The 15832-nt window shown below is 27.5% G+C and overlaps 1 protein-coding gene across 6 annotated transcripts in view; it reads left to right on the top strand.

Moving 5' to 3' along the window:
• The window catches only part of LOC107439560 (homeobox protein Meis1), a 283231-nt gene that overhangs the window by 183082 nt on the left and 84317 nt on the right, over positions 1–15832 (top strand). For all 6 annotated transcript variants that reach the window (XM_071184435.2, XM_043052522.3, XM_071184434.2 and 3 more), the window contains exon 8: positions 7671–7747. In XM_071184435.2, coding sequence (XP_071040536.1) covers positions 7671–7747 — 77 coding nt within the window. The remainder of the gene's footprint in view (positions 1–7670; positions 7748–15832) is intronic.

Raw genomic sequence — 15832 nt, 5'->3', positions numbered from 1 at the left:
TTTACTGAAAAAAGAATAAAAAATTTCTGCTAAAAAATGCATAAATTTAATATGTATTAGACAGATATTTTACCTCATAAAACTCATACTTTCTACTGTAAAGCAGTTAATTTTCACTGTAAAAGAAATACAATTCCCTATAAAATGGATACTTTTGCTTTAAAGTGGTTTATTTCTTTTATTAAATTTATAATTTTCTCTATAAAATTAATGTTTTTCACTATAAGCAAGTACTCTTCACAATAAAATGGGTACTTACGATAAATCAGATACTATTTGCTAAAAAAGGGATAATTTCCAATATTTAATACATATAATAATAACGTAGAAGCTCATCATTATATGTAATTAACCAGCAAAATAATATTATAATTAAAAAGAATATTGAAATTTCTTTTTATACAACTTACTATAATTTTAAATTCCTAGATTTGTATCATGACTTGTTATAAATTTTCCTATTTTATATTTTAAACTGAAGCTATTTTCGAATCAACTCTTAACCAATAGGGATATCATTTACAAATAAAAAAACATCTCAAATCGAAATATAATAAATACGTTTTTTTTTTATTATTGTTTTTAAGAATTCTAATTTTATTCACGCAGAACACATAATAATGATTCTAAAATTGATATTTTTTAGCTACAATAATATCTCTCACCAATAAAAAGATCAGCTCAATTATGAAGAAAGTGACACGACATGCAATATTAAAAAATCTTTTTTCGTATATATTTTGCTTTAAGAAAGTCGAATTTTTCACACATAACTAAATAAGTAAATCAAAAAGAAAATAATAATAATGAAGACTATTCATAACTATAAATAAATTGAAAGAAACAAATCTCTTTAATATCGCAAAAGATTGCTCAGTAAAAAATATTTCCTCCCCTTTTCTTTGGATGAGCAATATGAATTAAATAGTTGTCCATAATTAAAATAAGTTGAAAAATTATATTTTAATTAAAAGGAAACAGGAGTTTAAAAGGAAACAAGAACTCTAGGTAGGTAATCTTATTTTGGATATACTTTTAAATTAACTCTTAATTAATAAGCAAATTTCTTTTGCAACTGAGCATTGTATTGCAAAATAAAATATTATTAATTATTTATTTTCCTTATTACTTTTTAGAATTCTAATTTTATTCATAGAAAATAAATTTCAAAATGTATGATAAAAGTAATCTTTTACTACCATGTAAATATCACTCATGGGTAAGAAGATCAGTTCAATATGCAGATAACACGTCATGGTCTTTGAAACCTTTTTTTGCTTTGCATATTTTACTCTAAAAGAGAAGAACTCATACCACTAAAAAATAAAGAATATTTTCAACTATGAATAAAAAGAGAAAATACATCAACCTCCTTACTACCGAAAAAAGATTGCTCAATAAAAACTCAATCTTTCCCCTAGAAACCATCTCTCCCGAAATAATGTATGCAAACTCGAAATGTCGCATGAAAAAGGAAGAAAAAAAAAGAAATATTTCTTCCCTTTTTTTCTTTGCGATATGCAGTGTGAATTAAATCGATCTTACAACACAGCCACACAAATAAGAAATAATAATGCACTCTGGCTTTGAGGCTAGATTGAAAATAAAAAGCACCACGAACCTTCCCTTACATGCATATTCCATTTTGAACATATAGATATATTCATACGGGGGGCAACGCTTTAAGAACAATAATAACACGAAGAAGAAAAAAAATACACACAGAAGAAAATTCGAAAAAGCATCGCATTATCTTCTTACAATGCAAGAAAGAGAGTGCTTTTTATAGGTGGTATAGGGATGGGGGGGGGGAGATGTTGTGAAATGGAAAGTCGGAGCTGAGAAATGATCAATTCCCAATTCTGTGTGTTCCTGAATCCAGTCGTACAACTTAAATGGATTTATGATATTCGTGTCGATCCTGCAAGAAAGTAGTATCTAAGGGAAAATTATGCTTTAGTTGGCTTCTTAAGCTCTTTTGGCGAGGGATGTTTTTTATATGTTCTTCCACTGCGTGAATAAAGCTAGATCTTTGGGTTGTGAGAAGCCGCTAAAATGTTGGCTAAGCCTTCGGTAGAGAAAGAGATTGTAAGGGAAGTGAATGTACAAAATACCCTTAATTTGCTTTCTGGTTTTATTTTATTGCGAACGAGTGAAATTTGCTGGTATACTTTTGAATTTGCCTTTTAGGTGAAGTGCAGAAAAAGGTGGGACACTTTAATTTTTGGTTTTGATTTTTTTTAAAAACAGAAGATAGTTTTTCTTGAGAGAAGATCAAAGAAAGAGGCAGATTCTATATTATTGTATCATTCCCATTTAGAAACAAAAATTAATACCGTTTTCTTCGTTTCGGAAAGGTACAAAGTTATTTTGATGTTTTGTTTTATTAAGTGAAGCTTAATGAAAAAATATGTAAATGAAATACGTCACATAAACAAGAATCTGCGGAAGAGAAAGCATGTACATAATAAGTATTTTAATATAATAAAATGCCTTCAAAGGCTAGACAATCCTAGAGACTTGGACTAGTTCAAAATATTAATTCATATTAATTTATTTAACAGCCTACGTTGGATATTTTCATGGACGACAATGATGGTTTCCCATAGCATTTCGCATCCATTTTGTTCTTCCATATTCATTCTGTGTTGGTGTTGTTCTTGGTCTATCTTTAACATGTCCATGTCGATTTATGCCTTGTCTATGTCACATTAAATGTGTCAATCTATATAGCCAAGGTGGAGAAGACACATTGTGAATTAAAAACGAAATGTATCAGTCTCATAACTACAATGCACTTTACAATAAAACTCAATTTCCACAAATGAACAACATGCAAATCTTAAATCTGGCATGTTCAGATATCTTGATTTATTGGCCCTATAATTTGGTTTCTTCACCAAAAAGCCTATTTCACAAGTACCCAACGTTAAGTACATTAAAGCACCGAAAGTTTCCAGTAACAGTAAGAAAATCATATGAGTCTTGAAATTGCTTTCATCAAAGTCATCGGAAATCAGGATGCTCTTCAGCATCCTCATCTGGAGGAAAAGTAATTAATGTCAGTCAGATTCCAGAGGGTGTCAGCAGGGGTGGGGGGATACACCTTTCGAGTGGGGAGCTATTAGTTGCAATAAATCACCGCTGACGCCCACTGATCCAGATGGTCTTTGTAGACTCTTTCTCTTTTCTATGGACTTTGAATCATCATCTCTCATGAGCGGGATTCAGAAGCAGAAACTTTCACCAAACTATAAACACTGATTAAACTTCTTTTTTTTTCCTTGCTTGTAGAAAGGTTATTCAACCAGTTTCTTCTAAGAGTTTATGAACCATAAATTTATCTAACTGAAGTATCTTGTTGAATATATTCAACTCATTGCATTAGTTGATGGTGGGTTTTGTAATATTTCATCATTAATGGACTTAATTCTTTGGGCGATCTACAGCAAAGAATTATCTGTTTGCAATATAAATAATCTGTATCTTAAATCTTACTCTGATACAGAGTTATGAGGTTCAGTTAAGGTTTATTCAGGATTTATTGCTGCGACGATTCCTCTGTTGTTTAAATTTGAGTTTACGTTTCCCGGTGAAGTTTGTAAGAAGTAATGAAAAATAAAATTCATACTCTTTTGAGCTTTTAGCATTTTAAATTTCTGTTTCACTATGGAGAGCTATTGTTAAATAAAGGGTACTTGAACTTTTAACATTTTAAAATTATATTTTAGAGTGAAATCGATATGAATTCATGTAAAATAAAAATGCCTATGCATTTTAACCTATAGCAGTTTAAATAAATATTTCACAGAGAAATATGTAACCTACCTTCTTAAATAGAATAACATTTAAAAATAGTACATTTAAATATAAAGTATTTTAAATTCCACAGTCGAGTCTGTACGAATTCATGTAAAATATAAATGTACTTAAAGCATTTTAAATTTAAATTGCACACGTTTTGAATTATATTTCACTGTATCATTAACATGAATTTGCATAAAATAAAATGCATTTGAGCCTTTAGAATTTCGAATTATAATTCACATTCTAACGTATACTCTATGGGTATTTTTGTGGGTCAAAATGTAAATGCAATCGAACTTTTATCAATTTTCTAGGGAAGTCTATAAATAAAATGCTTAGATATCTGAATTGCTTACATTTAAAATTCAAATTGATAACAGATATCTAATTATTAATTTTGGAGAAAAAAAATATAGTTTTAAAAGATAAGTTAAAAAGGAGTTAAGTAGGACAGTTATCAACTTTCAGCTTTATCGATAGATTTTATTGCAATTATTTTAATGCTTATTTATTTTACAATAAAAATAAGCGATTGAAAAATCTATTTAGCTAATGCCTTTCTTTTTGTAATACACCCCTGAAAGTTGAACATTATTCTTATCATTGTGTCTTAAACTTATCATTAAAAAGAATTAAAATGGATAATTTCTTTTTTTTGTTTGTTTAGATACTAAATATTCAAAATAATAAATCAAACATTTTAGTTGTTAACTACCCTGATAAAAAAATTGTTGCAACCTGAATTGATATATTCAAAACCAATCACAGGAGTATAATTTAAAAAAATAAAATGGAATATCTAAACTTGTTTAATATAATGTGAACGTGCATAAAATGTTGAATTATTCATGTTATTGTAACTTTATACGTATTATGTTGATTTGATTCAATATTTCTGTCTGAGGGCTTTTAACTAATGACGTCATACATTTATAAACTTTTTCGCATTTTTTTTTATTTGTTTCATTTTATGACCTAATCATGTGCGCAGTGAGTAAAGGTTTTAAACGCCAATTCCTCTTTCCTTTATTTGTGCTAAGATTTTTATAGTTAATTACTTTGAAGTTATTAACTATAGTTACTACTTAATTAATTAGTTTGCTAATACAAAAATTAATTAATTTGCTAATGGAAGGCAGTAACTAGAATTTATCAATTCTACATAATATTAATTTAAAAGTTTCTCTTAAGTTATTAAAAAATTGTATTGCTCTAAATTTTAAAATTTGATTTGAGCAAAACTTTGTTTCTTTTTAATCGTTTAAGATTTTATGAATTTAAAATTTTTTACTGCAACGCAATGTTTTAATTTTTTATGAATTTTTTTGTAGCTAAAAATACTTGTCTTCACAGTGTTTTCCTTTTTCTTTTTTTTAAATTTTACTTGTTTAATTTTTTAACCAAATCTTTAGTGTTGTGAGTGAAGTTTTTAAATATTAAACCTAATTCATCTTTACTTTCGTTCTTTTATTTGTTCTAAGATTTTTGCAGTTAATTAGTTTGAGTCATTGTTCAAAAATTAATAAATTTGTTGATAGTAGGTAATAATTATAATTTATTAATTCTAAACAATTTTAATTTAAAAGTTTCTGTTAAGTAATTAAAATAATTGTATTAGATTCAGTTTCAAAATTTTATTTGAGTAAAATTTTGTTTCTTTTCAATCATTTAGGACATTATAAATTTAAAAATATATACTTCAATTTAATTTTTTAATTTTTATTATTTATTTTATTTTATTTATTTATTCTTATTTGGTTTATTATTTATTCTTATTTATTTATTTATTTTTTTTTTTTTTTTGATTAAAGTATTTTTATTCACATCATTTTTCTTTTTCTTTTTTAACTTTCTTCTTTTTTTTTTTAGTAAATTAAAAAAATCTCTATTTCAAAGAAGAAAAAAAAACTTTTTGAATATTTTCATAAAATAATTTTTTATTCCTTTTACTTTTCATATAATTGTTAAAAGAAAAAAAAAAACTTTTCTACTGGTGTGTATTTAATCTAACTGCATGATCTCCATTTTCCTTGTGTGCAAAAAGGGAAAAAAACTTACAAAAGTCATTAACTTTTTTTCATTTCATACGAACACATTAAAAGGTTTCTTATTTTTTTCCTACTAAAATTCTCCCTACCCCAAATTCACTTTTTTCTGCGTAAAAAAAATATCTGCTTTTTATTCTTCCTACCATTATAAATTACATGTCTCCAATAATTATTGGTATAACTGACACCATGAAATATTATCCGTTAAAATAAATACATTATGCAAAATTTTTTCCCCGAAAAAAAATCCCTTTTTCTCCCTCTCGTTTGAAATTAATCGCGTTAAATTTAAGCTACAGAGTTTTCTAGAAATATGTATTTCCCAAGACTTTTTCCTCTTTTCATTTTCTTAAAACCTTTTTGTGACAAGCACGTTAACTTTTCTTTTTTTTTAATTTCTTGAAGAAAAAAAAATGTGTTTTTGAATCATAAATTTTGCAAAAGAAAGGTTGATTGGAAAAAAAAAACATTTCATTAGTTTTTGTCTTTTTAATTCTGACAGTGCAGTTAATGAAAGTTTTTTTTTCTAACAATTACTCAAAAAATGCTGACTGCATTCACTGTGTTAACTTTTTCTTATTAATGTTAATCTTTAAAAGGATTGGATGTTTGCACTTGAGAGTTTGCTAAAGCTAATTACTTTCTTTGGCATTTCTTTTTCTTTTTCAAATCTATGAAATATATAATTGTATTTTATTTTTTATTTCTAGTTTTTAAAACAATGGCAAGATTATTACGTTCTTTTTCATAAATCGAAGAAAGATCAAAGCCTTTTTCTTTTGTCATATGTCATCGTTACATATTTTAAAACTAATTAAATATGGACATGTGCAGAAAATATTTTAATTAAACTTTTAAAAATCACATGCACTTCGAGTTCTGTTATTTTTTACACTGATAAAATGATGAAATATGAAATTTTGTAACTTGATTTTTGCTGTGCAACTACATACACATTTGAGACGCAAAGCACAATGTGTCCCAGATGTATGTTCAGTGCTTTTGCAACCAAAAATACATAAAAACTCATCTCAAACTTATTTTATACGAATGAAAGCTTAAGAAATGTGCTAAAAAATGAATTCCTTCTAAATATCTCAAACTTTTTTTACTAACATCTGTTACTTTTTTTTCTTCCATTTTATTTTAGAAACATGTCATTAAACATGAATTTTTTAATTTCGCTAAATAAAATATGCATGCAAACATTTAGAGCAAATTGCTTGAGTTTATTTCATGAAGAACAAATTTTAAAATTTTCTTTGCATTAATTTTTAATTTAAATCAGTTTTTGTTAAAGAAAAAGAGCAAGATATTTCTTATGGAAAATTGTCAGGGAGGTGTCTAATATTTCAAAGAATCTTTCATTCACGAATTTCCGAAAAATTCTGGAAAGTTTCTTAAATAATATTCGAGTCTGAAAGCTTAAAATCTAAAAAATTCTGGTAAATAGGTAAACTAATATCATGTAGTTTGTTTTAGAATCTTAGATATTTTTACAAAAAAGTAGCTTCACTGAAATATTAAGTATTTCAGTTTTTCATTTTAATGCAGAAAATCTCCGTAAAAAAAATTCAAAATGTGACTGGAATTCGTATTACCGTAAGAAAAATAACAACCTAAAATTAACAGATAACAATCTAATATCATGTCAGATGCAAACTTAATTTCGAATTTATCTTCATTATAAATTTTTGTTTTAACTTAGTGCGAAAAACATTTTCATACATTTTCCAGTTTAAATAATTTGATCCATCTTGTTTGTTTTAATCTTATAAAACTTAATTAATCCTTTGTTTTTATTATTATTTTTAGCATCCCTATCCATCCGAAGATCAAAAGAAACAGTTGGCTCAAGACACTGGACTGACAATACTTCAAGTAAATAATTGGTAAGTTCTTTTTCTCTTATAGACTTTATATTTCATTCCGTATATCAGGGATTCGTAAAGTAATGTCGTTTCTGCGCATTTGTCAGTTTCACAGGAGCAGTAACGTGATTTAGCCCTGGTTACAACCAAAAACATTTGCGATGTTTTTCCAAGTGTGTTAGACGTTTGTAAATACCACAGCTGGTTTATTAACTTCAAATTCGATTTCTTTGATTTTTTTAACTCGTGTCGATCAAAAAGATCAATTCTGGGGCTCGCCCATCATGCTGTCTTAATATTATGCCACTGGATTTACATTTATTCCGATCTTTACAGCATTTGTATGATGTCTAAAATGCCATCTTCAGACATTTTGCCCATTCATTTTTTTTTCCAATCCGGCATTGAATATTTGCATGCAGGTGGCAAGAAATTATTGATAACGAGGATGATTGCAGCTTAGATTCAATAAAAAGTTTTTCAAAATGTATCTAAATAAGCTGAACGAAAAAAGAAGAAAAGACGAAGAAAAAAACGACACTGCTTTCCTATTTCCCTCACATTTCAGATATATTACTTTTTGTACTCTGTCAGTTAACAAAAAAAAGTGAATTTTTAAAAAATAATATATTTATTTTAAATTAGTTATTGACAACAAAATATTATCGAAAATGGACTTTTTCTCTATAAGATAATTATTATTTAATATTTTTATTTTTGGTATTTAAATTTTTCATAAAGCCAAAGCAAAGAATTTCATAGGAGCTAATTCTGTTTAATTTTACACAGAGCAAAAACCTTTCCAAAATCATTACCAAACCGCTTTGATGAAAATTATTCAGCTATTTGGTGTTCTCATAGAGCCCAGAAACGTGATAAATTTTACCATATTCTGAAAGTTTTGACCATGCTTCTTTACCCAGTGTAAGGAGACTGTAATTTCTTACCGTCTACTAAAATGGCAAATTTCGTCCCATTTTTACCAAGTATTTGAATAATTTACAAAATTTCTAAAAATTCTTCCTATTATTGAAAGTCGTCAATTCATCTTTCTTCTAGAAAGAACTATTTTTGTACAAATTTTTGGAAAATCTACATTTTTTTTCTTTTTTACCAAAATATTTTGAAATTGCGAAATTAACAAAAAATTCTTCATGTGTTTATGGAGACTCCCTAGTTATTTGTCAGCATGAAGTTCTTTCTAATATTTATTTTTAAGAGTTAATAATTTTTATTTTTGTTTAAATTTTATGGCAATTTTTGTTTATTAATTTTACTTAGTAGAATCCCAAATAATGAAACTTCGATGTTGTTTTAGTCAGACGAGAATATTAATTCAAAGGTGAATTATGTTAGTTTCTTTACTTTTTTCATTTCTATCCTTACCTTTTTTTTTTTAACCCTATTTTCCCTTTTCTTCTGTTATTATTGTCAAGATGTGTATACGACTTAAATGCGATTTTAAAGAAAGTATAAGGGAGTAAAAAAAATAAAAAAAACTTTGCAGTCAAGTTTTAGCTTTGCAGTTTTTGACAAAAAGCTCCCTTTGTGTAGGGATCCTTAAACGCCAGATTATACGAACAGAGCGTTTTCAGACCTTTATTTTCAGGATTTGGGTCAGGCGTATACAGATTATTACGTTCTAAGAAAGCCCTGGAGAATTTTTTTTCGAAAACTCCTAATCCGATCTAAGGGGTGAGTACAGAGAATTGAAAACACCTTGAAACGATTGCCCTTAAGTTGCCTGGGACTTGTTTGTCGGGCTGTGAAAATCCTTCTTGCTATTCTAGGCACGTTCGCTTTCACTTTGTGTTCGATTTCGGATGCGGCCATCCCCCTTTTTTTTCCATCCCCCACGTCGTCTAAGAACTTTTATCCGGTTCTTATCAATTGAAATTTGAATGGCAATCAAAATTGTTTTTATAGTTTTGGTTTTTAATCCGCCTTTCCTAGCCTTTCTGCTGCTTTTAACTTAAGTAATTGTCTAGACTTTTAATTGGTTTTTCGAATTGATTCGAAAGGAACTTGAGGCAAAGGCGTGATCAGACGAAAGAGAGATAAATAGTTAAACGTTTCTATGTTATTACAGTCATAGTGAAATAAAAATGATTACAAATGCTTTTAAAGGAGAGTGCTGATTATCAGTACTGGTCAAAATATTAAATTTTCATGCACTGGGAAAAGGGTTTCTCAAAATTGAGCAAAAATGAGTTAAAATAGCTCCGATAGAGGTATATATAACATTATTATAACAGTTATAACAGTCAATATTATAACAGTCGGTGAACAGCCGACTCAATTTTTTGGGTTTACGACTGCTAATGTTCACTCCATAGCCTCCAATCCAGAACTCTCCTAGATCAAGTATTGGGTAAAATTTGCCTTCGTTGAGCAACTAACCGCATTTGCGTTACACGGAAAGGAAGACCACCAAAACCTCTCATGATTAGCCTGACACCAATAGGACTCTCCGAAGCAAGTATAGTCGAATTTGAAAACCCCGTGTACTCATTATAACGCGAATACTCATTTTTTAAACTAGGCGTTTTACTTGAAACTAGGTATATGCTGTTTTAAGCATCTCACTATACTTAGTAATGGTGGTTTTTAATTTCGACTATGCTTGTTTCGGAGCTATTTTGACACTATTTTGCTCAATTTTGAGAAAACTTTTTTTTTTTCGTACTGTACAAATCTTAAAAGATTTTCTATTACAATTAAGCTGAAATTTTTACATTACTTAAAGAATGGTGTTGTATGAGGTCATTGCAAAATTCTTGTTCAATCCTGATTGCACAGAAAAAATGGTTTTTATGCGTTGTTGGAAAAAAAAACTGCAGATCAGATGACTACAATTTCGTTTAAGATTGTGCAGCAACTGATTTAATGTTGAAAAATAATCCCTTTTTAGTGCATGTTGCTATAGAAATACCGCCATTACTTCTGACATTAAAAAGAGTTCAAATAATCTGGTAAATTCTGATTTTTAAATTTCAACATGCTTATGTAATACCTAAGCGGGAATCTAAAAAGGTTTCATTAAAGTATTGATTCATAACGTTTAAATTTTATGTTAGTTGCAAAACTTAATAACTTTTTTATTGTGTTTCCAAATTTAAATTCAAAAACAAAGTGAGATATTCTTATTTTGAGCTACTCGTCTATGGTACTATCCAAAAAAAATATACCATAATTTACTGAATGAATATTGAAATTGTTTGAATTAAGTTAGATAAACATACATTTCATTTCACATTTCTGCATGAAACTAACGATTTAATCCCTATAATAAGACTATCAACAACAAAAAATATATCATAATTTAATGAATAAAATATTGAAATTGTTTGAATTAAGTTAGATAAACATACATTTCATTTCACATTTCCGCATGAAACTAACTTAGAAAGTTAAAATTTAATCCCTATAATAAGACTATCCAAAAAAATATTTAATAATTTAATGAATGAGATATTGAAATTGTTTGAATTAAGTTGAATAAACATACATTTCATTTCACATTTCCGCTTGAAACTAACTTAGAAAGTTAAGATTTATTCCCTGTAATAAGACTATCCAAAAAAATATATAATAATTTAATGAATGAAATATTGAAATTGTTTGAATTAAGTTAGATAAACATACATTTCATTTCACATTTCTGCATGAAACTAACGATTTAATCCCTATAATAAGACTATCAACAACAAAAAAATATATCATAATTTAATGAATAAAATATTGAAATTGTTTGAATTAAGTTAGATAAACATACATTTCATTTCACATTTCCGCATGAAACTAACTTAGAAAGTTAAGATTTATTCCCTGTAATAAGACTATCCAAAAAAAACATATAATTTAATGAATGAAATATTGAAATTGTTTGAATTAAGTTAGATAAGCATACATTTCATTTCACATTTCTGCATGAAACTAACGATTTAATCCCTATAATAAGACTATCAACAAAAAAAAAATATATCATAATTTAATGAATAAAATATTGAAATTGTTTGAATTAAGTTAGATAAACATACATTTCATTTCACATTTCCGCATGAAACTAACTTAGAAAGTTAAAATTTAATTCCTATAATAAGACTATCCAAAAAAATATTTAATAATTTAATGAATGAGATATTGAAATTGTTTGAATTAAGTTAAATAAACATACATTTCATTTCACATTTCCGCTTGAAACTAACTTAGAAAGTTAAGATTTATTCCCTGTAATAAGACTATCCAAAAAAATATTTAATAATTTAATGAATGAGATATTGAAATTGCTTGAATTAAGTTAAATAAACATACATTTCATTTCACATTTCCGCTTGAAACTAACTTAGAAAGTTAAGATTTAATCCCTGTAATAATACTATCCCAAAAAATATGTATAATAGTTTAATAAATGAAATATTGAAATTGTTTGAGTTAAGTTAGATAAATATACATTTCGTTTCACATTTCCGCCTGAAACTAACTTAGAAAGTTAAGATTTAATCCCTATAATAATACTATCCCAAAAAATATATAATAATTTAATGAATGAAATATTGAAATTGTTTGAATTAAGCTAGATAGATATACATTTCAAACTAACTTAGAAAGTTAAGATTTAATCCCTATAATAAGACTATCCAAAAAAATATACTATAATAATTTAATGAATGAAATATTGAAATTGTTTGAATTAAGTTAAATAAACATACATTTCATTTCACATTTCCGCTTGAAACTAACTTAGAAAGTTAATATTTAATCCTTCTCATAAAATTGTCGACTGATCCTTCGACACGCCAAATAAATCAGCTTCTAAAATGAGACGAAAACGCGCTTTGCTGATCCTGAAATATGACAACAGAGCGGCATTTCATAAGAACAAAAGTGTTTTCCTTTAACACGTTGCGGCGTCTTTGTAGTCCACACCAGGAGCATTAGCGCATGGATCGAACCTATTATCTTGCCAGCATAATTGGAAATTGTGCAAATTATAATCCGTAGATTGCTGGAAGTCTTTATATATGAAAATAACCGCCTCTGTAACTTCCATAGAAGCTACACGGATTATAAATTGTTTTTCTTTATGCCTATTCTAACTGAAACTTAAAGCACGTGTTTTGGCATTATTCGGCGATAATAGTTGGCGCAGATGGAGAGATAATGAAATAGATTAATTGATATTGTTTCATTTATCAGAAAGTTTTTTTTTTTTTCTTCTGTTAGCTTTTGTTGCCAGGTCTTCGTGGTCTGTTCCGTTTAACGCCAAATACATTAGTCCAACTGCTGGAGCGGAAAGATCTTTATTTATTAGTTTCGACAAATTGATCTCCGAAAAGACATACCAAAGACCATCTGTAAATTGATCATGGGTGAATTTAACGAGATTTTTTGTATGGGTATGCCTTATTTAGTTCATACATGTAAGGTTTTCTAATGGAATCTCCACTGTATATTTTTACAATCTTTGTTGAAAATGAATGAATACACATCCGGAAAAAAGGAACTAATAATTCTCATTGAAATTAACTTAAAGAACTTATTGGAATTGCATGAACATTACTGAAAATCATAGTATAAGTGTTACAATGAAAAGACACAAATATCCTATTGTAACTATAAATTTAGAATATTAATTAATTCTGTCTTGAATTTAGCCGGATTTTAATTGAAAAAGTGGTTTTGCTAAGCGGTATTCTATAGGAATATTAAATTTTTACGTTAGCATTCAAGAAGGCGATGATTATTTATTATTACAAAGTTTATAAGTAAGGCTTACGTTAGCTACTATATCTTCTTCATCGCATGAAAATTCCGGACACTACGCGTTTGCATTTGAAAGTTGTTTTTTTTTTTAAATGTTCTTAAATGTTATTTAATTCCTTTCATTAGGCCCTTCAAATACGACATGGGCACAAAGTCGATCGTCAAAAAATAATTGTTAGTGCCTAAAAATTCCTACGACTTCCAATAAAATAAATAAAAAATATGAGTTATAAATAAACTTGTTTCAATTTATGAACTTCCGAACATACGTAGGGGAAAATTCCGAAAAAGTTAAATCTCATTATTATTTCGCAATTTTAAATAAAGATTCAGTTTTTAATGTGTTATTAAAATTCCTCTAAACACTATCAAAATGATAGAAAAAAAAACAACCTTTGTTGGGGGGGGGGGAGGGTGAACTTTACACTCGAAACAATGCAATCAATAATTGAAACCTACAAAGAAAAGAAAAACATTGCTTTTTACCCCTTTAGAATTCTCGGAAGATTTTCGATTCTTGCAAATGCAGCATTCCCCATTCCATCCTCTTTATTCTCTCTCATTTGAATGAAGCAGACGACATTCCAATGCAAAACTGTCCCATCAAGCGTTTCGCCTTCTCACCTACACACACCATATTAACTTCATTTAAATTTTAACGCCCTGCAAACATTTACTGAAACAACTTACATATACACACGTGACCCACCCCCACCCCTCTTTCTCTGGAGACACCCTGGCTTTGTGTTCTTTTTCTGTTCTTTGGTTCTCTAAACACGATTTTTTTTTCCTTTGTTCTTTTTTTTTCTTCATTTTTGTGTTCTTTTGTTCGAAAGGGGAGAAATAAAGAATTATTTCTTTTATTTTTCTGCTTCCCTTATTTCATTTTTTTTTTTCTTTTTCTTTTTTGTGGAAATTGCGATACTGTTTTGTTTCGGTTGTGCGATCTGATTGTAATGGTCTTCTTCGCTTTCTTGAATTCTCTCTTTATTGCCAGTGGTTATGACTGATATTTATGCGAATGGTATCCCAGAATGCCTCAGCTGGTGATCATTGTCGAAAATTCACAAATTACTTCCTGCCTAATAGATTCCATTTTCCGGTTTTTGTTAGTAAGAAAATACCATTTTGTAAAATCGACGATCTTAAGAGACATATTAAAAGAAACTTGAAACAGCAATTGTTACTTTGTTCTCTTTGTGCCATTTTATCGTTTGCATCAACAATAAAGCTCTGTAATGGTATGGCAACAAATTGATTGGTCTTTCAAATCATCATGACAAACTATTCAATAGAAATCTAAATGAACTGATCTATAACTTTTTTGTGAATGTGTTTCTGATTAATAGTTATTTTCTGTGTAATTATTTATTTTTGACTTGTTTAACTAGGTACATTTATTTTTATAACTGACAACATTATTTATTTGAATTATTTTATAACTGGTATCTAATTTACTTCATCTATAAGAAAGAATTAACAAATAATAAATTTGCAATTTTTATTTTTTTAAAGTTTTGTAATAATAATACTAGATAGAGTAATAATACTACATAATACTGTATTGTAAAGTACTCAAATCAAGATATATTTAATGGCATTCAAATTATCATTTAATATCACATACTCAGAACTAATTTTCTTTTAAATTTAAAAGTATTTTTACGTTTTCAAACTATGCGTGTATTCACGGTAGATTTTTGATTAAGATTCATAAAGACATATTTTGACACTCAAAATATCTTTAATGATATTCAAAATTGGTCATATATTGTATATATATATATATATATATATATATATATATATATATATATATATATATATATATATATATATATATATATATATATATATATATATATATATATATATATAACAAAGTAAATAAATACAAGAAAACACGAAGAAGAAAGTTAAGAAAAACAATAAGTTTCATTTATTGCGCATAAGCTGCAAGTAAACAGAACTCATTAGATAAGTTCAAAAAGAAGATAAGACAAGGGAAAATCACAGACATATGCGAAAGGAGGGGGGGGGATGATAATTAATGAAAAAAAATAACAAACAACTGATTTAAAAAAAAAAAGGATGAAATTTTTTAAAAAAAACCGGAAAATAAAATATATAATCTTTTTATCAGCCCACAGGGCTCCTCACACTATTGTATTAATATATTTTGCTTTGGCTATATTGATACAATATCAGAAAGCACTCTTTTTCGCGGATATAATCGTGTGGACTGATGAAAAGATTATATCTTTTATTTTCCGGTTGTTTTTTTTTTTAAATTTCATCCTTTTTTTTCTTTTTAAATCAGTTGTTTGTTATTTTTTTCAT

The sequence above is a fragment of the Parasteatoda tepidariorum genome, chromosome 10 (genome assembly GCF_982258835.1).
Source record: "Parasteatoda tepidariorum strain Cologne lab strain chromosome 10, Ptep-v5.0, whole genome shotgun sequence".
Taxonomy (NCBI): Eukaryota; Metazoa; Arthropoda; class Arachnida; order Araneae; family Theridiidae; genus Parasteatoda; species Parasteatoda tepidariorum.
Note: the sequence above shows the minus strand (reverse complement) of the source record. Positions and strands in the feature narration are given on the sequence as shown.